The 26,498-nt window shown below is 38.7% G+C and overlaps 1 protein-coding gene across 1 annotated transcript in view; it reads left to right on the top strand.

Annotated features, from left to right (window-relative positions):
• The window catches only part of LOC104633913 (uncharacterized), a 94,399-nt gene that overhangs the window by 67,184 nt on the left and 717 nt on the right, over positions 1 to 26,498 (top strand). The window contains 7 exon segments of the mRNA XM_075773607.1: positions 17,177 to 17,274; positions 18,507 to 18,578; positions 19,259 to 19,330; positions 20,328 to 20,379; positions 20,381 to 20,400; positions 21,691 to 21,764; positions 21,861 to 21,930. Of these exon segments, the coding sequence (XP_075629722.1) occupies positions 17,177 to 17,274; positions 18,507 to 18,578; positions 19,259 to 19,330; positions 20,328 to 20,379; positions 20,381 to 20,400; positions 21,691 to 21,764; positions 21,861 to 21,930 (458 nt within the window).

The raw sequence follows: 26,498 nt of genomic DNA, 5'->3' as shown, positions 1-26,498 counted from the left end.
GCCCATCCTGAGGAGATGCCTTGCCCTGAGGGATGTGGAGGGAAAGCTCAGGCAGCTGGCTGAATGGCTCTGCCCATCCACGTCCCGCAGCCCTGGCAGGCCCGAAAGCCTCAGCCCAGGCAGGGAGCTCTTGGTAGCTGTGAGGAACCATTTTGGGGGAACCTAGCAGAAAGTCTGTCCTAGGAGGTTGGTGGGTGAGGGAGATGGAGGACCGAATATTTTCTTGTGTGAAATGTTGTTTTTAAACAGTGGCCTTTTCTTTCCCCCTTACCACATATGCTTCAGTCACAGAGGCAGCAGGTGGAGCCCAGGAGGGCCTGGGGTAGCCTTGACCAACCCACACGGGGCAGCAGGCAGCCATGCCATCCCAGGCCTCTGTGTCTCACCCCCAGAGCATATCTGTTATATTAACAACCTTTTCAGCTTGATGTTTCCTTCCAGTTTCTTATGCAAGTTACCCCTCATTCCCACATGCTATTTTTTCAGTCAACTATAAGAATGAGGCTGACCTGTGGGTCAAATTAAGTCTACTGATGAGTAGTTCTGTCCAGAAAGCTGCTGCAGTTGCACACTGAAATGAAGGAATAAACAACTGAGGAAGACAGGAGGAACACTTCTCAAGCATCTTCCTGAAACAGTGATACACTAAAATGCAACTTTAAATGCTGATATTTGGAATTGCAGGAATTGCACATAGGAGTTGTAGTTAAAGGGTCAATTGCACATAGGAATTCTAGTTAAGGTGCCAAGCAGCAATTCAACCTGGAACAACTCAGGCAGTCACGCAATGCTATATTTGCATTAAGATAAGATGCAGCACATAAACCAGCAACAATTTCAACAGAGAATTCAGTTTTCTGTGACACCACCTGTTGTCAGTTACAAAGGACTATGTCACAGAAGTCCCAATGACATTGTGTCTCTTACAGCTTTTCTGGATATACCAAAAATGAATATGCATCTTGAACATGCAACAAACTCACTTTTACATCCTGTTGCTTTCATTTTTAATTTAAGGCAAAACCAGTTTGGGGGTTTTTTTCTATTTCCATGACTTGAGGTTTCAAAATCATTTGATGGGACAATCAATGAAGTTAGCTGCTTCAGCATTCAGGGGAGTCAGGGGATTTGCTTATTCCCTTGTCTGATGTTACAAAGGCTTTATCTAGATTTTTGTATTGGCTTTCATGGAAACAGTGACTTAGTAATCTGGCCTGCTATGGCTGGTGACCAGTTATTTGAGCATGTTCTTGACATCTTGGAAAAAAAGGGTTCCCCACATGAAACTTCTGCAAACGATGAATGACAATTAAATTTTTCTTCCTCATAAATCATTCATATATGTGTCATTTTCAGCACTGTTTTATTCTGCTTTCCCATTTACTTAAAGCGGTGCTATATTTTGGATTTCAAACAACTTATACTAGATAAATACAATTAAAACTGAATGGAGCAAACATAGTATTTTAAGGGAACGTTGGCAGGCTGTAGTGAAGCATGAAAACAAAATAGTCATTCTCCATGTACATGGAAAGAGTTATTAAAATGGTAAACCATGACACTGCAGACTATGTAATGTCACAGCATGCCTTTAGGCCAGTCTTGTACTACCTGAGCAAGAAAAGTGCCTGATGACAGTACTCTGGAATGTGTCTTTTGCAAGGAGTGCTGACCTGATAGTGCACTCATTAACTCAGAAAACTCCATAGTGCAACTGTCGCCAGGTATGATTTTAACTTCGGGTAAAACATGTTTTCTTCTGAAAGGTTACAGTTCCCTGGCTAGCTTATTGCAACTGTTGGAGGTGGGGGGAAAGCTGGTGAGATGAGCCAGAAGAAAAATGTCAGGTGAAAACTCCTGTCCTAATAGGAGGTAAGTTCAGCTAATGTGTAGCTGATACAAATTTAAGAAAAAAAAGAAATCACTAGTTGCATATCAACATTTTTTATGCTTTCTCTTTAAAACCTCTAAAAAGTTCTAGTGACATTACAAGAGCATGACAATCAATGTTAGGTGAGAAAAGACACTGAAAAAACAGAGATAAAAGAGACCAAGATTAGCTCTGACTCTGGCAACCTAGAAGCCCTGCACAAGACAATGCCCTGTCCATGCTGCCATTCCTGCCATGGTTATATGCTCCACAGCGCTGCCTGCATCAGGGACGCTTTTCTTCTTTGGGGTTCCCTACAGCTTGGCAGTAGAGAATGAAGGAAACATCTGTTTTCTATTTTTGAAAGACTGAAACAGGAATAGAAACAATTTCTCTCTGTGACTGTTCAGCCACTTTCCTGATGCCAGTTTTAATTAGCCAACAAACAGAATATCATTAGAAACATACAGTTGTTCCTCACAGCCTGATGAATAGCAGCAGTGGCCCCAATGCAGCAACATTCAAACATCACTAGATGGATGCCGAAATGTTGGGGGACTGGCTTAAAGTCATAAGTTTTCTATTTTCATTTTTTTAAAATCTCTTATTGGAGGTTCATTTCCTCAAAAGGAATCTCATGTTTGTTTCAGGGATTCAATATGAAATGCCTAACATTCACAGCAGACACCCTCCCTTCCAAGACCAAGGGTCTTCCTCAACACCTCCTCTTATCCTCCTAGGCACTGTCTTACACTTTTAGCTCAAGGGGCACGTCCCAGTTCATTGTTTGCTAACAGTTCATTGCCTGGCACTCATCAGCCAACTCCTACCTGAGCAACACACTGCCTTTAGACCAGTCTCCTCCCTGCACCTTGCTTTGACTCATGGTCTCTTGCAGATGAGCTCAGTTCTGCCACGCTCGCTCTGTGCCTGGGAACACCGGCAAAACCACTGTCTTTGTCGACACTGTAAGTGATGGATGCTCTTTTTTTCTGGATTTCTGTTTTTCACCTCCAACTGGCTCATTTTTTGCATCCACTTTCTTCAGTTCAGGACATTGCATTGCTTCAACCATCTTACTCTCTCTTCTGTGCTAGCAGTAGGCAGGACTGAGGACCTAGCTGCTGAGTGCCTAGCAGCACTCTGCAATCTAGGTGGCCCATCAAGCAGGGAAAGGCTTCCTCTGCACATTAACTTTTTATGACTTCAGCCCACAGCTTTCCCTCATTATCCAACATTTAGTTTAAGAACTGTTGACCTCAAAAGTCATGTCCCTGTGTTCCTGGACACAGTCCTATGTTGTTATTTTGTGTCCCCCTCTGAACACCAGCTCTTAGGATGTAAAAGTAGAGATGTCTTCAGTCCTCAGTAGTTTTTTTCCTTGATCCCTCCCTACACATGGCTTTGAAAAGGGAAAACAGAGACAAACGGTGCCAAGCAAGACATACGCGTAAATTTACTGTGGTGGCCAAGAGCCTTTAGACCTTTCCACCAACGTTGACTTCAATCACCTTCCATGTTGCAATGTTGCCAAATATGCACATTTGCATCTGCTGTTTCAGAAAGTGCAGAAAACCTACTTTGCTACACAGCACTAAGAAATACAGGTGTAAATATTCCACGTCCCTCTCCCACCTTCATTTCCCTCCTGTATTCAGTATAAAGAGCACCAGTGGCTGGGATGTTAAATGTATCCTGGATATTACTGACTACTGAAGTCAAATACTTTCTGGTATTATTCCTCCTCATTTTAATTGTTCATTGCCTTGCATAGATGTGAACAGAAGTTTGGCCTTTTAACACTGAATAATTCACAACAGACCTTTTTTGTATCTTATGGAGGACACAACCCATACACACTGCATTTTGGAGTCTCTATTCCTGGAGATTTTTGCTTTCTTCCTGTTAGTCCATGTATTCTGAATTATTCTAGACAGAAGTTATCAGTAATTTCTGGTGAGATTTTATACAAATGCATTGTGGTCTTTTTGCATTTGTTTTCCCCACTTAAATCAAAATATACCATGGAAGAACACAGTGCCACTAGTCACACCTATTAGTTAAATGCACTGAAAACTTACACAAAATGATGTATTAACGTTAGAATGTGTTTGTCCTGCATAATTTTAAATGCAGGTAGTGGTGTAGCAGAAGATCTACACGACTGTGGTATCCTCTTTTGAGGGAAAAAAAGAGAAGTTTTTATTAAGTGAGGGACACATATAAGGGTGCCATAACATGGGGCAGAAATACATTAACTTTCCAGAATAATAATTAGGGCAAAGGGATAATGGTCTTTCTTTAAGAAACTGCTATTTCAGAAATCACTCCTGGAGACAACTAAGCAACTCAGTTCAGTGGGCCAGCTCTACGCAGTGTTTGATTACATGTTTCAGTATTTGGCTGTTTGTACTTAGATGGCATTGTAGTGAAAATTCAAACTGACATCTTTGCTTTGTAATCCCAGTTGCAATATAATAACAGCAAACCGTTTAGAGATGTTTATTTCCGTTACAAAAGTAACTTATTATTATTAGAAAAGAAACACCTCCTATAACCCAAAATTACCTTGTCAGAAATCAGTCATGAATCTAGTAAACCCAAAATCCCTTACACTTTTTCTCAGAGGAAAGCATTAGTAGTCCAGAAATCAGACAAAACTGTTACTACAGTTTAAATAATTGCTAACAACCTGATGGGTGACAAGGGACATCTCCTTTGGCACCGGGAAGCAGCAGGCTGTGAGCATGCTCTACGCCACGCGCAGCTGAACTGGAGATTGCTTTATGAGAGCACCTACTAAGAGCATAAGTACTGCAGAATGGCCATAAACATCCATTGCCCTTCTCTTAATCTTACTGACATCAGACTGTCAGCAATGCTATTTCTGCTCCATTTAATTCCTCTGTTTTAGAAATCCAAGGTAAGATCGCTTCTTTCTTAATTCTTTATAAACCTGTTTGTCTTTTGGGACACAGTAAAGAATTTTTATTTATTTTAAGTAACGAACACGGGATTTCATCTAAAGTAAGGAATCAGTAAGGAATTGTCATTTACATGATTTTGAAAAACATAGGTTTTAGGAAAAAAATATTTACAGTACATGAGGAAATTTGATTTCATAAAATGGCAGAATTGTCTAACCAAGTTAGTTACTCTAAATTTTGATGAAATGAAATTCATCAAATGTAAGACTGAAGGATAAATTGATGCTTTCTGAAAAAGTACTTGAAGTAATAAAACATTGTTGCAAACAGCAAGCTTTATGCCAGTATCATAATATATTCTCTATGTATTAGGTGAAAAAATAGACATTTAATTCAGCAACTCAGTTTTCATAAATTTTTCTCTATTTCAACAAAATTTGTGGTAATTTGGCCAAGAAAATCCTTTCAGTATCAGCACATTAAAATTAGAATTACACATTTGTTAGACCACTTTAAATCTTAGAAATTATTGCCTAAAAGATTGCTTCTATGAGAAAAGTTCTTTCCTTTAGAAACACTATATATAACAATATACAAGTAGAAGCTATAGTATGTAATTTATTCAAATTTTCCAAAATTAAGACTTTTCAGTTCCTGCACAATTTCTTTTTTAAATAATGAATAGTTTTCTTATGCTTAGTAATTCCTGAAGCATTACAGAAAAGTGAATAAATGGTTTCCACTGTAATTAGCTCATGAATGGTAATTTCTCCACTTGTGAAAAGTTTTTTAATGAAATAGCTTTTTTTTTTCCTAATAATGCATAAAGGGCAGATTATAGCAGCTTATAATGTAATCAAAATAAGAAACTGAAACAGAAAATATATTACTGTGGAGGAAAGAAATTTTTAAAATTGCCAGCCTGTTAGAGATAGAAAATAAGTATTAGAGAATGTATTATTTGTTCTGTAGACACCCTGTTTCAAAGGAATGGAATATACAGGATTTTAATATATTGAATTTTACTACATACTCTGTTTAAAAATAACAGTCTTTAAATCACTGTGTTTTGTTATCACTGAAGGAAATGTTACTCATGCAAAGTTTTTATTTTAACATAAACTTTATTTTATTATGTTTCCAACACTTGGTTTAAGACAATGTGGTTAATAAAACCCATGCAATGACTCACATTTGCATTACACACATTAATATATTGGTTTCATTATCAAAAAATTGATTAGCAGAAACAAAAGTTGGAAATAATTTATTACAGAGTCACAGAATGGTTTGGGTTGGAAGGAACCTTTAAAGATCATCTAGTCCCACTCCCACCAAAGCACCCCTTACTACATTTCCTATTTGCAGATCATGAAAAGTATCTTTAATTATTTTGAACAGTTAGGAAAAAGTACAAATATTCACCTTACCATTTTTTCAAATTGCTTTTACCATAAACTTCCCATCAATAGTAGACAATAAGGCTTGAACCAATTTTGCCATAAATTTTCTTGTTTTAACAGCAAACTCTTTGTTCCCTTTAGCGAAACCAGACTAGTTCAGACTACTCCAGAGAGGGATTGAACCCAAGATGACTGGGCACTCCAAGGCAGTGCAGCCTCCATCCTAAATGGGTTCCAGCTCCAAAGCCTTGGATAACCACAGGTACATGCAAAAATCGTGAGGAAGGAGACATGTATCAGATTTTTTCCCTGTGTGGACTAGTCCTTACAGCCCTCACATAATTGCATTCCAAGCGGCACAGAAATATGAGGAGAATGACTGATCAGCTCCTGTCTCACCCTCTCCTCTTAAATGTGTCTACAAATGTACAGGTTCACTATAGCAGCTTCGGGAATGTCACAGGACACAGTTATGTCTGGGAAACCCACCTCTGCGGCATGTTTCCGGGGAAAACATCTGTAGTGTAAAATGAGTATGGATTACAAGCTGTTTAGGCTTCACTAGGTATGTACTCTACAATTCCTAGAATATCAGTCCACTCCAGAAGAGTGGAAAACATCGCTTGACTGTAAATACTGTTGATATCTGAATGGCTGGTTAACCTTCAAAAAGTGTCCTTAGTATTTAATGTGAATAAACTGATACTGTCTAAAAAGATGGTATTTTACTGCCCTCTAACGGCTGGCCATTAACAGCTCCCTTTTTGGGGGTATTTATTCCCCCCAAAAAAGCTCTGTCCAACAGGCCACTGACACAAAGTCTTCCAACCAGAAGGAAACCTCACACAATTATCCTCACAATTATCCTGTGGAAAGTAATTATACAGCATCCCGGGCATGTTGGAGAAACAAAACTGGCACGCTACTGAGTGGAAAGAAGGTTAATCAAATCAGAGCTGTAACACTGTAATTGATGCTAGTTAGTCAAACTGTCTAAAACATTAGTGACTGAGATTTCAACGCCTGAATGAGTCTTGTCCGTCCGAATTGATAAGCCCAGGAGGATCTTCTGACGTAGCTGAGAGAAAAGGTATTTGTGAAAGCCTAAAATGGTATCTGTAAAAACCTAAAAAGGTATCCGTATATCACTTCCTAGAGATTTTATGCATGACAAATTTAAGGAGAAACTATTTAAATCCAGACTTTTAAGACTTTTCTTTTGATGATGAACTGCTGTTCACAGCAGCTATAGGACCTCTTCAGTGAGTAACTGCTTCTCAGTGTCAGGAAGGGATTTACAATCCAGACCTTAATAACAGTAATAGCCAGTGCAGGCTAGTGATAACCTGAGTTGTTCAGTTCTGACAATAAAAAAACCCAGCCATTATAAATGTGGCAATCAATCATATTTAAGTGTCATACAACTACTGAGCATGAATTATAATTTGACTCACTTTTCAACCAGGGAAAAGAATAACCTGGTAAAGCATCCATTCATTTCAAGAGGAGTTCAGAGATGCTGTTTTCCTATGGAGCACCAGGGATGAAGAGTCTGTCACCATAGTAAATGCAGGAACCCTAAAGCAAGCACATTTTAGATTAATGTGAAAACCTGATGACTAGTGCCATTTTTGTAGATTTGATAAATCTCACAAACAGACAATATCTAATTTGTATTGTTGCTTTAATCCTGCTCACCATTCAGGCCATTGCATGGATGTTTCATGTGGACAATCCACAGCATTTTCAAAATTTTATGACAACAGTTCTTGCAGTTCATCAAACATCTCTTCAACTTGTAGTTTGAATCTATTGAGTTGTCTGTTTTCCAGAGAAAATTTGATATAAACCCAAGTCTGTCTTTTCCCAGCTAGGAAAAAAATATTGGTGGAAAAGAGGGGTTATGAAAACAGATCTGTGCACAAATAATTTTGTGTATGTTTTAGTGTGTGTCTTCACTGAAATAAGATCCAGAAATGTAAAGATTTCTCTTTCCATTTTCCAAAATTTTTTACTAAATCTAAGTCTTATGATTCGTTTGGCTGACTTGGTTGTTTTCTTCCTTTACATCTCTTGCTTCTTAAGCAGTATGTGAAGTTAACAACAGCCATGCTCCCACTGAGCTCTCAGTCAATAATATATCAGCGATTTTGAAGCTAAGTAAAGCAAACTGGCCTGTCTGCTCTCACAGTGACCTGGGAGCAGTAATAATAGGATCAAAACATATATATTCTGTTATCATCTGAAATATGCCTTAATCGTGTGTTACAACAGCTCCAAGCAGTATTGATTCAACAAGGGGCTTTCACTAAACCAGTTTTAACCACTGCTGAAATCTCTGGATCTGTCTTAGTGCAAGGAAGAGCTTTTGCACAACTGGGACATTTGCAGAGAATGTTTCCATTTTGCTGCTTTAAACAACACTGTTCTTACAACCACAGTCACTGAAAGAGACAACATTCCTTGCTTGCACTACCAAGTCTACAATCAATTTATAGACTTGTTTCATTGAAGCACATTGAGTAACAGTGACATGTTCGAGAACTATGCGCACATTGCATGAACCTAGCTGATCCTCAGTAATATGGGATATAGTTTGGTTGACTTTGCCACTGAGAAATTTATGATGAGAAATAGGAGAAATTTAGTAGTAAGTAGAGAAGGAGCAACTCCGTCACAGGCAGATATATGAAGACTGAATTGTATGACATGCTGAGTAAAGAACTGCTTTTATGGCATTTTTGCTTTGAAAGAGAAGCTTCCACTTTTATCTGTATCTATTCATCAGCCAAAGTGCTGTCCGTGGGGTAGTAAATCATGAGTCTTATGGAATTGCTCCACATAATTCTGCAGACATTGATGAGAATGGATGTGGATACCCAGCAGATGACACCGTTGTTTATGCGTGAGCTTTACTGGAAAGTGTGTCGGGAAAAACTGCAGCCATCAGAGCAGCAAATGCACTGTGCTTGATAAAAGAGCAAATTAAGACAAGTTAAAATGAGTTTAGAGACTCAAAGAGAAAACTAAAAGAGCAAGCCCTTTCTGTTGAATAATAGCTGGTTTTGTGTCTGCAAGGGCAATGAACTGAATGCTGAGAGTGGAGAGAGACTCAGGATTCATTTTCAGCTCTGCTACCCCACATGCATTCTGTTGTAGCTTTGCTTCTCTTGAGAGGTCATGGACACACACAATTCTTTAAAAGGGACTGTCAGCCTATATCGAACATATACATGAACTTTTAAAAAAATGCTTTTTCTGTCCATGAATGAATACAGAAGGAAAGGTTTTTCCAGTCCAACCTTTGTGCAATATCAGATACATGAAAAAAAATCAGTTATAACTAAAAATACTGGCACTACCATAAGGACTTTGATGAAAACAGTGAACTGTCAGAGTCTAATTGTAACATTATTGAAAATACTGATATACAAAGACATATAGTTTAGCCAGTCTAAACAACCTAATTTTTATCCACATAGCGGATCCCAATTAAAAGCCTTCAGAAAAGCTAGTCTAAACATCTTTGTCCATCATTTAAATTTTGTAGCAAGAGAATGTTAGAGGTATCTCACTGAAAAGGCAAGGCATATTTTGATGAGATTTCCAAAATTAACTGAATTTTTATTTCAAGCCATAGTTTGGAATCAAACATGTATTTCGCCTCCTATCACTTTGTCTCAACCTCAATTCTTTGCATCATACAAAAAGCAGTATTATTAGGACAGTAAAACATCCTCAGTTTTTAAAGATTATCGTTTAGCCGAACTTCTGCTCTTTCCATCCTCGTTGATACTATATAGTCCCTAATTGTCCATAGGCCTCATAGGAATTGGATTACTTCACTTTGTTTCTGTCATTCCTCCCTGTAATTTTATCCCACATGTTTCATTTCAATCTTGTATATAGTCCCATAGGAGTCTCATGTGTCTAAAGTCAGTATGTCTGCCTTTACAAGGTGGGTCCATAGACATTTCTACCAGTTCAACTAAGATTATCATCAAATATGCTTAATCAAATTTGAACTTCACTTTTCAAAGACGTTGCTAATGAGTAAAACCAGAACCAGCTCTGTATGATACAAAGAACTTTTTTTTTTCTGTTTTGTTTGCTTTGGTTTTTTGCAGTTTTACCATTCTTTCATTAGTTTTTCTTGGCTATAAAAACTCTTGTAAACTTTGTGAAAGGGAAAAAGTGTTTTTTGCAAATGGACATATGCTCCATACCTGTAATGAAACAACAGAGCAGATTTCCTGCAAATCTTCTGCAGAAAACCAGTCATTTGTGATGTGCACTGATATAGGAAATAAAACCTGTTCTCTTGCTTTGAACATCTTGCCTAAATGGGGGATTTACAAGACTATAAATCTAATTGCATTGTTGCAAAAAGAAATCCCAAAAGAAAGGCCACTAATCAGAGACCAACTTTGCAGATTTATACCAAGATTTGACTTGTCAAATGCTCAGAGATGTTACTGCAATTGTATGTAATAAGTGTTCTTCGTAGTTGTACCTCTGAAGTGTCAGTGGACACTTCCCTGTTGCCCAGCTGCCCTCGGCATGGGAAGTGACTTCCATGTTCTCTCTTTACATGAGACTTCCATTCCCCCCAGCCAGGAACACCCAAGTACCACTTCCCTCTCCATCCCCAGCCATCCTGCAAGGTTCTGCTAATTAATGCTCACACCATCAAGGAATCAGTCTACCAGAAAAGTACATTGGTAGGTTTCTTTCTAGCCCGCAATGATGCAGATGATGAGAAAGAGAGAAGAAAAACAAACAGAAACTTTAAGCTGTCTCTTCTAAATTTCAGTGGTGGTAAGCCATTTGTAACTGACACTGTAATGCAAGAGGCAGAATTAAAATGACATGCAATGTACTTTAAAGTGAAAAATGAAAATATTCTGTCACATGCAGTGGTTGTAGTTTTATCAGGCCTTTCTAATTTGAAACATACTCTGCTATAGAGGAAACGTCTTCCCATATTTTCTCAGAATCCTGGCTGATGGAAGGCATTTCAGTTGATGCTGTCTGCCAACAGGGTTAATTCCCACTCGGAAATCATACAACATGCCTTCCATGGGCATCTCATTGTGATGGCATAAATGATTGTGAGAATGGTGAAGATGAAGATAACTGGTGAGTAGTGCAACATCTATATGTATACAGAAAAAAAAGTGGTTGTGGGACATGCTCCTCCAGCTAATACACGCTGAATCACTAATAGTGGGCAGATGATCCACAAGCCTGACAGTTCTGGGTTTTTCAATGTAATCGAATATTTTCTTTTCTTCAGGGAATGAGGGAATTACACCATGATGGTCAGCAAAGAAAACTGACAGGGTATCTAAAGGCATTCCCCAGACAGACTCCAGTGGTGAGATTCCTGTAAAGTCCCTATTATATTATCCTCTGCTGTGGACAGTGGGTAATCACTGCATATCTGTGTGGGGAATCCTTCAAACTGGGCACACGAATTCCTGCACGTAAGTAGGGGTACTTATGCTCAGTAAGTCTTTCTACCAATAGAAGTGAAGAATACTCATTCTGTGATGATTTCAAGTGTTATAAAAGTCTTAGATACATACACATGTTGGTATATGTGCACATATGCACATGGTGGTGATCACGCTACCATTCCTCTCTGTCTTGTTGATATCCACTCCCACTCTCAATCCAAAAGAGCAATGACAAAGTCAGATCAATGAGATCAATCTCCTTTTCTGGCTAATAAATGATCTCTATTTTGGAGAATGATTGCCTCTACATCACATTTGACTTCTGGGACTCTGAAGCATGTTGGCTCAGAAGATAGTATGTCATCTCTTGCTTTGTATCCTCCCTTCCCCACCTGCCTCCTAGTGAAGTTCTTACATCTCTTTCATTTCCTTTTCTTCTTTCTAGGTATTTCAAATCACCCTCCTGTGCCTCTTTCTTTTTTCATTACCATCACTTCTCAGCTACCATCTTTGGATGTGGTCATTTGTGTTTATGACTTTCCACATTGCACCTTTCCTGTTTACTGTTCACCTATGTACCAGTGCCATTACTAACTCCAAACTGCACTCTGGTGTACTAACACCGATTGCCCCAAAGACCAATATTCTCCATATGTAATAGAGATTCCTACCTCCTGCCAATGTATTAAAAAAAAAAACCCCTACGAAACATCTAAGCTTTATAAATTTTGACTGATTTTCTCTCAAATCTTATATAACTTGTATAATTGCCCATACATTTAGCTGGTCCAGTAATTATCTGTTCTCATCATTTTCCATGGGTTTGCCTGAAATTTGAGATAACCAAACATATTCGTTTACTGAAACAGGTGTAAACTTTCTGGTTTTTGCTGAATCGCTTTCTGACTTTCAGTCTTGTCCTAGAACATTTCCATTACCATGTGTAGATTTTCACTGTAAATGATTTGTAACTCCATGCTATACCATGTATGAGTTCCTCCACTACATTAATCATTCTACTTTAGCATTCAGTTCTTTTTATCAGCACAACTTCTAATAATATTTTGCATCAACATTAGATTTCTCTATTTCTCTCTTTGCCATGCTTATAGTCTGGTACACTTCTGATATTCAATTTACCTGAGACTTCTTAATTTGAGCTGATAATTGCCACTCGTAATCAGAAAAAAAGACAATGAAAACATCCTATATCAGAAAAAAACATGTACCACACAGTCAAATTGGCATTAATGTTCTGGCTTTCATTAAAAGCTGACAGACAATTTAAAGTATAGCTGACATGTTAACACATTTTATAGGAGATAATAGTGGATGGGCAGGTATCTTTGATATGCTTCATGGAAAGCCTAATTATCTGGATTTATTAGAAGAATTCTAACTTAATCCTAATGCGCTTATTAGTATCCTTAAACTAGTTTACACCTCTAAGGCTTTTTACTGCTTACATATATTTACTATAATTACAGAGATATCTGGAATTTTAGATGCGCTCATGGTACTCTACTTTCCCAGAGCTTTTTGCATGCATACCAGAGCAGAGCAGAGTAATGCAGCATGGAACATACTTGTTAATGCCAGGTTGCAGCTTTATAAAGTTGCAGGAAAATGGTAATTACATTTCTGGAAACTTTTGGGAAGTCAGTATTTGTTTTCATCCCACTCAGGAAGAAAAAGAACAAGAAAGATTTCTCTATAAAACATTTAAAAAAAATCTTTAAATGTTTTATGTTGATATCTTCTAAAACATTTCTTCTTGCCTACTGTTGAAGAGTCATAAGCCCAAAAGCCTCAGCTCAGTCAAAGTATCACAGCTCTGGGACAGCTCTTCAGAGGGATTGCCAAGTTGGGGTACCTAAAAACCCTTCCCTTGAATCCCAGAAAGCAACAACAGTGGCTTGGCAAGCAAGAGGCAAATGTAGATGCTGTGTTCCCTCTGGTCTGCACTAAAATCAAAGCACTTGATTTGTCAATGTAGTGACTTAAACAATTCTGAATTCTCCAGTGGAAACTGTTCCATCAGCAGTTTCTCTGATGTTCTCATTTGTGTGTGTATATAAATTTATATGTACATCAAGTACACATTTTGTTTCATTTACCCATATTGTAGCTTATGGACAGTAGGATATTAAACTTGATTTATGTTTTACTTTTAGGTTTGTTTTTATTACATGTAAAGCACTGCAGTCCTAGGAAGTGCAGCATCAATGTTTTATAGCCTTCCTGATAAGTGAACCTTACTAAAGTAATTTGAGGGTGTTGCATCTAGATGTCCAATCCCTTTCTAAAGAGAGGTCTCAGAATGACACTCCATCTGATCAGACGAACTTGGTGGGTCATATGTAAGACATTCAGTCATGGATTTCTTTTCCCAGGTCTCCACCAATACTCAGAAGGTTGCAGGTGCATGGAAACGGAACTGCTTCTGTTAATTGTAAGTCTGTTCCACTTTTTTTCAAGAAATGTAACCCTCCTGTAAGTAGAGTTCCCTTTGCTCTCCAGCATAGATCTGTTTTACAAAGAGATGCCTAAACACACTTTGTATAGTGCTATACGACCAAGTATGGGCCCTCTGCATTCAGAGGCAGCAGAAAAGGTTGACCCACTATAGATATTTACTAGATTATTTCCTAATATGTAGTGAATGCTGTATTTTGCTGAAATGTCCACTTCAGAGTGGAATTCATCTGACAAAATGTATGCATCAACGGTGTAAACCAGCCATCTAATACAGGTCACATGAACTGCACACAGATGTTTACTTCTCTCCTCTAAAGAGAGCTTGGCGTGTTGGCTGAGATGCTTTGCACTGCAGATGTTTACAATTAGGTGAGTTGAATGCTGTTTGGGTTTGTCATTCCTATTGCTTGAAGCCTGTCAGCCCCAGGCCACTCACTAAAGAAAGATCACTGGTTGTGCAGCCAGCAGTAGGGTAATGAGCACCCACCAAATATTGCTGAACTTACCAAGGCAGGAATTTCAGGATTATTGGTTCTTAATGATGACTGATGGCTCCCTATTTCATTTTGGCAGCTCCAGTCCTACAGGTTACCAAAATTTATATATGGCTGAATACTTGCTAGTATGAGAAATTCTGAGAGATCTATCTGGATCACTGATGGGAAATATTTAAAAGAGGCCAGTCCTAAAACTGAGCAATGAAGTTTGCTGGCCTTCAGCTAGCTTGTTCAAGCAGTCAAGTACATTTACTTTCCAAACAGACCAAAGCGAAGGCTGTCCTCTCCCAGCTAATCCCGGGAGGGCACTCAAGTTTCAGCTTGGGATTTAAACAATAAGGACCAATGCCAAAGAAGCTGAGGTAACCCAAAGCTTCACAGGCAAGGTAATGCACACAACGTACCACACCCGAAGTAACGTAATGGAATGTGCCCACAGTCCCTTCTGGGCTCTGACCCTGTGTCAGCTGCACCGAGGTGTAAGGTCTGATTTTTGACAGTTGCAACACTGACCAGTTAAGACCTAATTTAAACATCAGTTACCAATTACTTTTAGGTCACCCACACACAACCAGGTTAATCCTCATAAAACCGCTACATACACAGCATTTGAATTTAGCTCTTGCTTCTGACTGGATGGTGCATGCCTTCTATTTGACAGTTCCTAATGACTGCTCAAACCACCTTTCATCCAAAAGCAGTTAGCAGCCTGCAAGAACAACAGTCATGTGAAAGGACTGTATCATTTAAGAGTGAGAAGAGTGCTAGAACCAATTTTATATAAACAAAATATATATGCCACTAATCTTCAGCTGAGTCGCATCAGCAGGTGCAATATATGTTAGCATAAGTGTGCTAAGAAGGATGGGTAGTGATGGTTCACAATAAAATTCAAAATAATATACTGGTAGCCCGGAACAGTGTTGGCTTTTCTCCCCAGCCTCCAGTGCTTTGTATTTTATATCTTCTTCTTTACACCCGATAATCTTCTATTCCAAAAGCATAATCAAGAAATGGAACATGATACACCATGGAGACAGACACACACAGAATGGCCTCAAAATCATTAGAAAGTTCTGTTCTCTTTGGAAATATTGAATCTGACTTCAGTGGTGTTACACCAGGCATTAATTTAGTAGTTGCTTAAAATGGCAGAAGGGAATAAGTATGGGATTATAAAACATCTGCAATTCTAAGAAGTTAATGAATCATGATTATCCCAACTTTCTTACCTTACCTGTACCAGATTTCTACAACATACTTGCATTCAGACAATATCAAGGAAAGCATTCTTTGGACTATGCCAACTTCAGAAATTGTGAGTACGTTATGCCCTATTTTGCCTTTTTAAATAACTGATTTCCTCTTAGGTATCACAGAGCAATCAGCCCTCCACAATACAGGAAACAGCATCTAAACTTCAGCTCTTCAAAGTCTCATCCAACCACTATTCCACATATTCCAGTAGCTCGAGAAAGATGTGAGCACTTCCTGAATTTTAACTCCTGCTGTGATTCTAAGTGCACACTGAGGCAAAGACAAATGGCGGGACTTCTTTTTGTATCATTATCAACCCATTATAAAATTCTTTTACTATGTGTACCTGACACTGCCCCATTAATTGAAGTTCACAAACCATATTGGCCAAATTTTTCAAATGTCAGTATTCACAGCATTATGAGGTGCCCGAATATTCCTACCACTTCCAACAGCTGATATAAGCTCAGCGCCTTTGAAAATCAGGCTAATCTTTCTGGTTCCTTATCAAGTTTTGAATAACAAGCTGCAGGTATTGACATTTTGATAGATTACTGTATATAAATGCAAAGCATTTTTACTATGTCTACCTTGGTCTAAAAAGCATATGTGTAACACTTACTTAGGCAAAAGTTGTCCATTGCATCATAGCAAAACAGATCCACCCCAGTGCAGTGCAAAACTATTCATAAAAACACATTTTTAATGCTTTACCCAGCATCATTCCAACTATAAAACATTAAAAAAAGATTAAGTCAAATGCTACTGCCCTTCCAGTAACAGACAGCCTTTTATGAGATAGAAACATCACAATATTTTCACTTGGCATTTTAAAATCAAATATTGCTTGTCACAGTTCTTTATCTTTCTTGATATTCTCATCAAATGAAAGGTTTCTGCTTCCTCTGTTTAAATGTAGTCTATCAGGTTTTGGATAGTGGTATTTGTAGTTTCCAGTGTTACATGTTTTTGTCAAAAGGTATCTCAGTCCTAAATGTGTCACTAGTTTGAAAACTGGGGTACTCGGAGATCACACATTGCAATGGCTGTGAGTAGCCACTTTCTCCCTGTGTGTAAAAGTACCATTCACCACTGGCAGCGCGTGTGTTTATGGTATTGATCTAAAAAGAAACAAAAAATTTGGAATGACTGCTGCAGCTTGCAACTCCTTATCACACAGGTTATATTCCAATTTCTGGAGATAACTAGGTCTCGTTATTTTGGATTTGCAGAGGAAAAGCCCTTATGATTTACTCAGCCATTTTTTCATTGTTTCTTTACAAAGATTGGTGATGTAGTAAAGTGTTCCCGAATTCTAGATGATAACCCAGTAGTGAAAATTTCACAGCAGTTATTTACTGGGCTAAAGTCTTTGTTTTTTCAGTAAGTGTTGCTTTTGCACATTTTCTTATTGGTGTTGTTCAATATCCAAGTATCTTGTCTTTCTATCTTTTTGTTTTTCCTCCAAGTTCTTTTCTTTCTTTAAGACTTTCAAACACTTTCTTCATGAAGGAATCACACTTGTCAGCTGCCCATGCTTACCATGTCTGGATCCAAATTTGGATTTGGATTTCTCATAGGTGCTATGACTGCCTTTATTATGTTTCTGTTAAAACTAAAGCACATTCCTGAAGTTGTAAAACTGCTTAGAATCGTATCTCTCTTCTCAGAACACCTACAGGAAACTCACGATCTAAACTGGAAATTCTTGGATACAGCCAGCAGACACCTAGCATCTCTTTTTAGAAAACTGAAATAGTATTTAGGTACTTGAACAATTTCCCATGCAGATATCATTGTGATGACTATAACAGAAAATTCCATATAAGGTAGAGCTTTCAGTAAATGCGAAGGAGACATGAAGTCCTATAAGCATTTTCCATCACCCTTATCAAATAAACCAGCACTTGAAAAGCACGGACTTAATTTCTTAAAGAACCTAGCAGCTGTTTTTAATAGTATCCAGGGAAATAAACTACTCAGTTTTGCTAACAGAAAATGTTTTGCCACTAGTCCCTTGGCTCAGGGCAAAGAAGGTGAAAAACGTTGTCTTTAATGACCCCTTGCCTGGGCTGTCTCAGCCACACTCGCGGCAGGCAGCTGCTGGCATCAGAGCTGGCACCAGCAGCCTTTGGACCAGGCTCCACAGGTGAGCGCTGAAGCGATGGATGGAGCAGGAGCTGAAATACCTTTCCACCCTTGTCAGCTCCCATGGGAAAGAGTTTGAGGAAGGTCATACCGTGTGTGGAAAACCTACAGTAACAGTACTGAGAATGGGAATTATTTAATAAACACAATTTTTTTCTCATTTGTTCAGTTTAGCATATTTCTCCATCATTCAATGAATCCATCACCTATAAATAAAATATATTCAAAAGCTAATGTCAAAAGTAACTATTCATACTATGTTTTGCTACTGGTAACTTTAAATTTTTTTTTTCTTTTGTAGTTTTGGTAAAAATCTAAATTTACTTTAAATTTCAAAGCAATGTAACTAAATCTAATCTTGGATTCTTCTCTCAAAAGTGTACATTTGCATCTTTCTTACACTTACATATTGTGTTATGAAGTATGATAAAACATCTTTTTTTCTAACCATGTTTTAATTTATGAAGATCAATGATAAACAATTCACTTGAGACTTTTCCCAAGAAGATCTGTACTCAAATGCCTCTTATTAACTGGATGTAAGTAAATTATGCAAAAGTTTCATGTGATAAATGAATACATCTTTTCCTGTGAAGATAAAAATTAATCATTTGTTTATTCTTAGACCAAGCCACTTTTAAAGGTGTGACATTCTAAAAAAAGTATGATCTTGCCAAAGTTGAACCTCACAGTGTTTCAAATGACTGTCTAAAAAATACCACAGTCCTCTGCCAACATAAATCTTTAGAGCTGCTTCTGGTTCTCATGACTCTCGTGAGTTTAGCAAAGCTCCTTCACTTTAGTTTCCCAATGGAAATGAAATCAGTTATTGTGAATGCGTGTTTATCCTAAGTATAATTTAGAATATATAGATATATGTTGCAATTAAATGTAAACCCTCCACCTAGTGGTCTCTATTTATTCTGGTATGCAGATCACATATAAGAAATGCCAATGTGTTAGCCTGTTATCACTGAAATGGCTGGTGAGCTGGGCCATAAATAGAGACAAAATTACAAACAAAAAAAAAGGGTATAATTTGTTTTATTTGATACTCACATTCATATTCAAAACTAGGTAATAAATCTGGGCTCATTTTGTAAGGAATAAATAAAGGAAGGTCAAAAAAACAAAAGAAGACTAACCCAGAGCTTACACTCCCTCCTGCAAAACTATTACACAACACATGAATAAAAACTCTTTCCTTATTGTTATTCAGGGATTTTAAAGGCAATCATATTAAAGCCTTAACTAATACCACCTTCCTGGAATGCGATGCGCTCACTGTATTGTAAGTAAAAGAAGTATGAAAATAAAGCAACAAAACCCTTTTGAATATGTGTGACTCAGTCCTCAACACACGATTTGTCTCAACGTATAAAGCCTCATTGGGACAGTTGTGCTTTTGTCAAGGAGGTATTCTTTACAATTAATTGAATTATTGTATGCGCAGTCACATGGCACATTTTGGCAATTGTCACGATCACTGGTTTCAACAAAGAGAATAAGAAATAGGCATACTGTATTATTTCTGCCTTGTGATCAGATCATGAGCACCAGGGTGCTTTTTAAACTCCAGTTTAAAAAAGTATGTCTGTATCTGAACCTGCAGATATTTTTTTCCTTGGTGAATCCATTCCTCCTTCAGACTGGGTTCTTCCCTTGCAGGGAACCTGAGAAAAGCATTCTGTTGCTGCTAAAATTAAATATATTGGTATACAGTAAGAACTCTACATTTCTAACTTTTATATTCAGCTATATCTCATATAATAGAGAGGACAGGAAAAAAATAATCTGCAGGAGGATCATGTCCATGAAGAAATAATTCTACAGGTTAAGAAATATAAAATGCTCCTTGGTGTTATACACGTGGTGTCTTACCAGTGAGGAACAGGAGTTCCCTGCAGTAGGAGTGTATCAATCGCACTGAGAGCAAAAAGCAAAATAAGCTGAATTTGCACATGTAAAATTTCTGTCTGGATAGCAAATCCCAGAGCCTTTACTCAAATAAAAATCCATATTGCTCTTTTACTTTGTAAATTGCTTGGTTTTAATTAAAACTAAGGGAAATTTTACTTAACTAACTACTTAGCCTTGTGTAGGTTTCTTTTGCACTGACTACAATACCATACATCGTTACAGGTTGGAAAAACTAACCAGGGTCCTATATAACTTCTAACACAACTAGAAAAATAAAAAGCCAAGTGGTCATACTGAAACATGAATTTAGCACTCCATATTAAATGGAATCATTAAGTACTTATTCTAATATATATTTTACTTTACAGGTTTCTTCATGGAAATCAAATTCACTTACTGCCTGCAAATACCTTTTCCTCATTTGGGGGATTTGGGGGAATTGTGAGCTTTCTAAAATCTATTTTTAAATTATAGAGCGTGAGCTATTACCTGCCCATAATCTGTGGGTGTACCGCACCTTTCCTGCCCAAGGTGAGGCAGAAGACCATGCAGAATCAAAGGCAGAAGGACAGAAGATACCCAGCAGGAAGGAGCTGCAGGCAGTGCCTAGGGCAGCATCACAGGGCGTGGGGGAAACCTATATTTCAAGGCTTTCGGGGTTTTACAACAGAGGTGGCTGTATGGGCTGAAAATCAAGGTCTCCCTCTGCCCCGGTGACTGCTGGGCTCCCTCCCTTCTGGGACGATGAGTGCCCAGCTTCACCTGGAGCCAATACTACATTTTTCAGTTGCTTCGGCTCACATGCTGAGGGTATATCTATATTCCCTGTACCATCTATAGAAAGATAGCTAGGGCGGCATCTCTGTGCTTTGGAGGTGAACCAGTCTCTCCCAGTAGCTGTCTGGGGAACTGAGGCACCTACTTTAAGATTTGAGACTGCCACTTCCCCCGGGGATAAGTGTGTATGTATTAGGCTCATCTGCATATAAAGTAGTCACACTGCATCTGGGTTTTGGTTGCCTCTTTATGTGGCAAGACATGTTTAGGCAGAAATGTAAAACAGCCCCAGAAAGTGTAGAAGTGGAAAAGAGAAGGGAAAGCTTGAAGGAGAAGGGGAACTGTCAGTGACTGGAGTGACATGAGTGATTGTAACAGGCTGCTACTGGCTGTGGAAGGAGAGTAGCAAATGATGCTATTTGTTGAAGACGCTGATTTGCTGGCATGGTGAAAACTCATTCACTAGTACTGATCTTCAGTGTTTAATTTACTGTGGGGTTTTTAAAATATTTTTTCTTTGTTTTTCCATATTCCACCTATATTAAATGTGAAAGCTTCACGTCTATGTAATTAGGCTTTGATTCATCTCACCTCTCAGCAATGATTAAGTTCATAAATTATAGAGAGACCCTCAGGCAACCAGGTTTCCAAATTAGATACCTCAGCTGAATTAGTTATGATGAATCAGAGCTAAAATGATCCACGTTTAGCAATCGCCAAACATCAGTGCCTGTACCGACTGGCTTCAAAGTGACATGGATAAAATCAGGAAGGAAGTATTGGATGAACTGAAGTAATGATAAAAGATAATTTTGCTGCTGTTAAAATTTTAAGTAAGATAGCATGCCTCCTCACCTATAAAAATCTGAATCTTAGAGTTCTTCAAGTCTATATTGAAAGGGATGGGTGGAATACTAAGGATGAACCTGATTGCTTTTGTTCTCTTTCTCCAAGGGATGTGTCCAGCAACATGATTACAAACATACAACGTTATATTTTTGTAGGCTTGAAGTATTTACAAAAGCTGAAAGACATAAATAAGAATTCCCAACTGAATTTAAAAATGTAATAATTTAGCTTGTCTTTTTCCTGAAATAAAATAAGGAACAGTTTACCTTTCTTTTAGCAATCTTTCAATCCATTTTCTCGCCTCTCTGAGGATCACTTTGAAAGTCTTCAGCAGCTTCAGTCACTGTAAGTTAAAGCTGAAATATTTTACTAACATAGTATACTAAATCATATCCTTTCTTTCCAGGAGAAATATTCATCAATTACAAAAGGCATGTGAAGTATTAATTGCCATTGTATCAGATGCTGAATGTACTTCAAATTTCTGTTCCTACAGGAGTGCTCAACGCCCTGAGGTAGCAGGCCAAAATACACAAATGACAGCCATACAGTTTACTCAGTTTTACTGCTATTCACAAATCATGAGCCTAGGAGCAATCAAAACACACAAATTAAGAACGAGTTACACAACAAGCACAGCTAGGGCACCTGGGCAGATAAGGACATAAATATATGGTAACAAGTATTTTAGAACTTCTATAAACTCTCCTTTGGGGTGGCTCATAAAACACTCACTCCACAGGGCTGATGCCACATTTTGTTTAATTAAGTGTTTTACACAAAGCTCAAATTCAGAAGTTGGTTTTTTTTTTTTTTCATTTCTGCTTTAATTTGCAAAGATTCATCCTCATCTGAAAGTACATCTTAGAAATTCATTGGATTCAGAGTTGAAAAGCAAGACTATAATTTTTTTTTTTTAAATTGCCATTCTGTGCCATATGGCTTTTTCTTAAAAAGCTGTTCAAAAGAAGAACCAAATGTTATTTTTAAATTCATGCCATTTTTTTGTTAAGCAAAAGGAAAACATCCTGAATTAATCTGAATGATTAACCTGAACAGCTTTCATGCAACTCATTCATTGGTATTTTTCTCCTGTGTGACACAGTGAATACTGTAAGAAGTCAACACACAGGGTAATACTCAGTTCCTTTTTGTAGATCCCTATATGTGAAGTGTCTGAGGGTAACCAAGGCGAGCAATGTGTCTTAAGTCGTTACAGTAAGAGCAAAATTTAGGAGATTGGGTTAGTTGCCCACAGGTCAGATACCTAGTGCTATTTGACATCCCTACAGCACGCACACTCCAGAAAGTCTTTGGTCTCTCATGGTTCCTGTGTCATGTCTGCCTGTCCACACGGATGTCTCAGATACCACAGGACATGCCAAGTAATACCAGATGGAGCGTTAGTCCAGAGAACCATTCAGCAAACCAAAAGCTAGTCTAGGTTGAGACGAGCCATTCTCCAGATCTCAGTGACTGTGTTCACCTTGGTTTATTAAATTGCCCACAGAGAGGAGTCTGATGCTGTTGGAGATGCCTTTGGGTATCTATCCCACCTGGCCATCACACGCTAATCCAGAAAGCCACAGGTCTCTTGTAGGTCTTGTGTCTTATCAGCCAGCTCTACAGGTGCGTCTCAAACGGGCATCTCCAGGGCATCTCAAATGTTTTTTGACAGATAACTGAGTCAATCATGCAGCAGCTGTGCCAGAATAACTTCCTTTTGAAGATTCCTTTTGAAGTGCATTACAGCCCTTTGTTTCATTACTATGCACAGAATTAAATGCAGCAAATATCAGTATTCTAGTCCTTAAGCCACCACAGGGACAAGACAGTAATCGTAAGACAGCGCATTGTTTTGAAATACGGATGGAGACATTCTTTGCTGCTGCATAAACCTTGACCAGTTAGGAAAACTGTAGTTATTTCAATCTGAGAGCACATTAACCGTGACAGATGCGGTACTGCCAGTGTAAAAGTACCACCTGCCTGCCTGTCAACATGATTGTCTGATCTACGTTTCCAACTCAGAACATGTAGTACAGGAACAAAGAATATAAGACAGACATAATGTCACCCCTCTGAAATCTAACTGGGATGGAATTAACCAGAACAAAGTGATCTCAGTAATCACTCATTTTTCCAGAACTCTTGCTGACAGGATGACGGGTGTTTTATTTCATAGGATATACAGCATATAATCCAAAAAAGAGTTTACAAAGTTTAAAACTTTGGGGGAAAAAAATGCCACTTGGCTTGGGCCCAGACAAGAGGCAAAAAAAAATCCTCAAACAAAATTTGAAATTCTTGTCAAAAAGAATCTCCCCTGTGTTTTCCTAGAAGCGAAACAGACAATACATCAGATTCTCTAACCGCAATGACAAGAGGGATAATTTCACAAGGTCTCTTCAGTAAGCTGGGAATAGCTGAGGCAGGAACACCTACTAGGTTCTTTGGAAATACAGGAATCCCTGATCCCAGATTAGATATCAGAGGCATGTCTGCCCTCGGACCACAGCTCTGGAGTTTACAACTCGGGATTTAATCCTTTCCTATAACACACGAGAGGATTCTCATGGTCTTATTGACACAGCCATAGCGATTACACTGCTTGTGCTGGTCATAAGGCCTGGCTAGATGCTACACGTGGTGTCACATCTGTCAGAGGTTCCCCACAGTTCTGTTTATGGAACTTGTCACAAATACAGAAGCCATCACTCATCAATTCTATCAGGGCTTTCGAATTCAGGATTTCCTTTCCCATTTTACCAGATTAAGGTGTTCTTTCTAAACCATGCTTGGAATCCTTGGATGCAGATTTGTACGGGTAGAAGTTACTTTTCTCCTTTCATCACAGTCATTTCAAAGGGATATGACAACCCAAGTGCCTTTTATCTAAGCAAATCACCTGACTTGGTAGTTTTGTTGTGTTTCTTTTTGGTTCAATTGTGATGTTTCCCTTCTCTAAAACATGATCAAAATATATCATCTGTACTCTGCCTTGCCATTGCTGTGAACCAGTTTCAGGTTATGCGAGCTGCATTGTATGAATAGAGCAGGTTTGGGGGTTGGTTTTTTCTGTTACTAGAGCATCATTGACCAGATTTCAGTTCCTCTCACTCTTCTAACATTTCAGGCACCTTTCCCTAAAATATCACCCGTGCACATAATGTGTCAAATCCCTTGAAATGCTATTGCCCAACAGGAGAGGTGAAAATGATACACCGCAGTCCAAGTATGCCAGTACCTGCCCGGAGTGCCCACTGCAATGGACTCACTCCGTACCGCAGGTTTCTGTTAGTGTTTTTGCCTCTGACAGGTGGCTACAGTTGGCTTTGATTACGCCGGGAGTTTCTCCTGTTTGGATCGCAGCTAATCAAAGAACCTATTCCTGTGGCTTCTTTTCTTTTTCCATTATAGCCAAATGTGCAAAACAATGAAGTCCTGTCACTGTTTCTGGCCTTACTGGGTTTGCTAATCCTCCAGCACATGTACTCCTGACACTGAATTTGTAGACTGAAGGTCTATTGGGATGCTGCAGAATGAAGCTTTGCTTTCAGACGCTGCAGGAAATGCTTACTGAATATATTCAGTACACACAGTGTTCTTTCATGGCTCTATCGCCATTAGGATTTTTAACAAGTTGAATGCTTTTAAGGCTCTCAGTGCCAGTACTGGTTTTGCTTGCATGCATGTAATATTACACAAACCTTTTCCTTTTACCAATATTTAATATCACATTTCCCTGCTGTATTGTGTGTATTTCCTGCCCAGCCTGCAAGTCCCATTGAATCATGCCATGTCACAGACAGGGGAAGGCCTGTATTTTTCCAATATTTTGTTTTCAGGGTTCATTTTAATTGTTATTGGCATTTCCTCAGGATCTGTTCGGATAGTCGCAGATACGCATTGTTGTCCTGTTCTTGTTTATATTACAGCAGAATGGAAGTCAAAACTTTCCCTGGTTGCTTGCCTCATACTTCTACACCCGGTGCTTTCGTCTTGGCACAGGACATGGGCAAAGCAGGTTGCCTCGTGGCACTCCATGTGAACATTTTTCAATGCTCTGCATCTTTCTTGCCTCATGTAAGGCAGTCTACATCTGCTGTAAGCACACCACATCTGCCCTTGGTGATACCCTTCTCCTTCAGTTCTGTGCTCCTCTGTCACTCTTGGGAGGGAGGAATGTACCTGCACAGTAATCATCCCTCTATCTCATCACACACATGTCATGACTGGTCCTAGTATGTCGGTCCCGTGCCTCCATTGATGCTAGTAAATGTAAGTGTCTGGCCTAACTAGCTCACAAGGGACAAAACAACAGGGCAGTATGTATAGCTGCTCACACCCACATCTTGGCCCTCTTCATTTTACCAATGCAGATATAACCTGCATGTTCTATGTGGTCTGGTTATTTAAAATAATATTTTCTCATGTTAAATCTTCTGATATATTTTAGTCTATTTTTCTAAAGATTTCTTGGCTGTGAGGTTCCCTCTACAGTCAGCAGACAAAAGGAAGCCTTGCAGGACAAAAGTCATTTGGCCCAGCAGTGTCCGAGGAGATGCTTCTCTCCACTGACTCTAAAGGAAACTTAGCTCCAGTGAGGAGGTCTGATGCCAGCAGCTTGTACCGATGGTTTGGGCAAACTCCAGAAATGTGACAAAATGTGCAGCGTCCCTCAGCCTCCCATCAGTCTGTACATTTGTCTGTCCTTCCAAAGGGAGGTCCATCCATATTGTCTACAGCAGCTGATTCCAGTAATTCAAAGCCAGAAGTTCTTCAGTGTCCTTGTCTTTCCTCAGCTGGCCCACAGCTACCTCCCAGTACTTTGGATTTCTCATCAAGAGCTTGCAGGTCAATCTTACCTTGAGCAATGGAGGGGAATTGTCGCTTCCCCCAGGAAAAGAGGA

This window comes from Balearica regulorum, chromosome 1 (assembly GCF_011004875.1).
Source record: "Balearica regulorum gibbericeps isolate bBalReg1 chromosome 1, bBalReg1.pri, whole genome shotgun sequence".
Classification (NCBI taxonomy): domain Eukaryota; kingdom Metazoa; phylum Chordata; class Aves; order Gruiformes; family Gruidae; genus Balearica; species Balearica regulorum.
The sequence above is the reverse complement of the archived record's forward strand: the minus strand, read 5'-3'. Positions and strand labels throughout refer to the sequence as shown.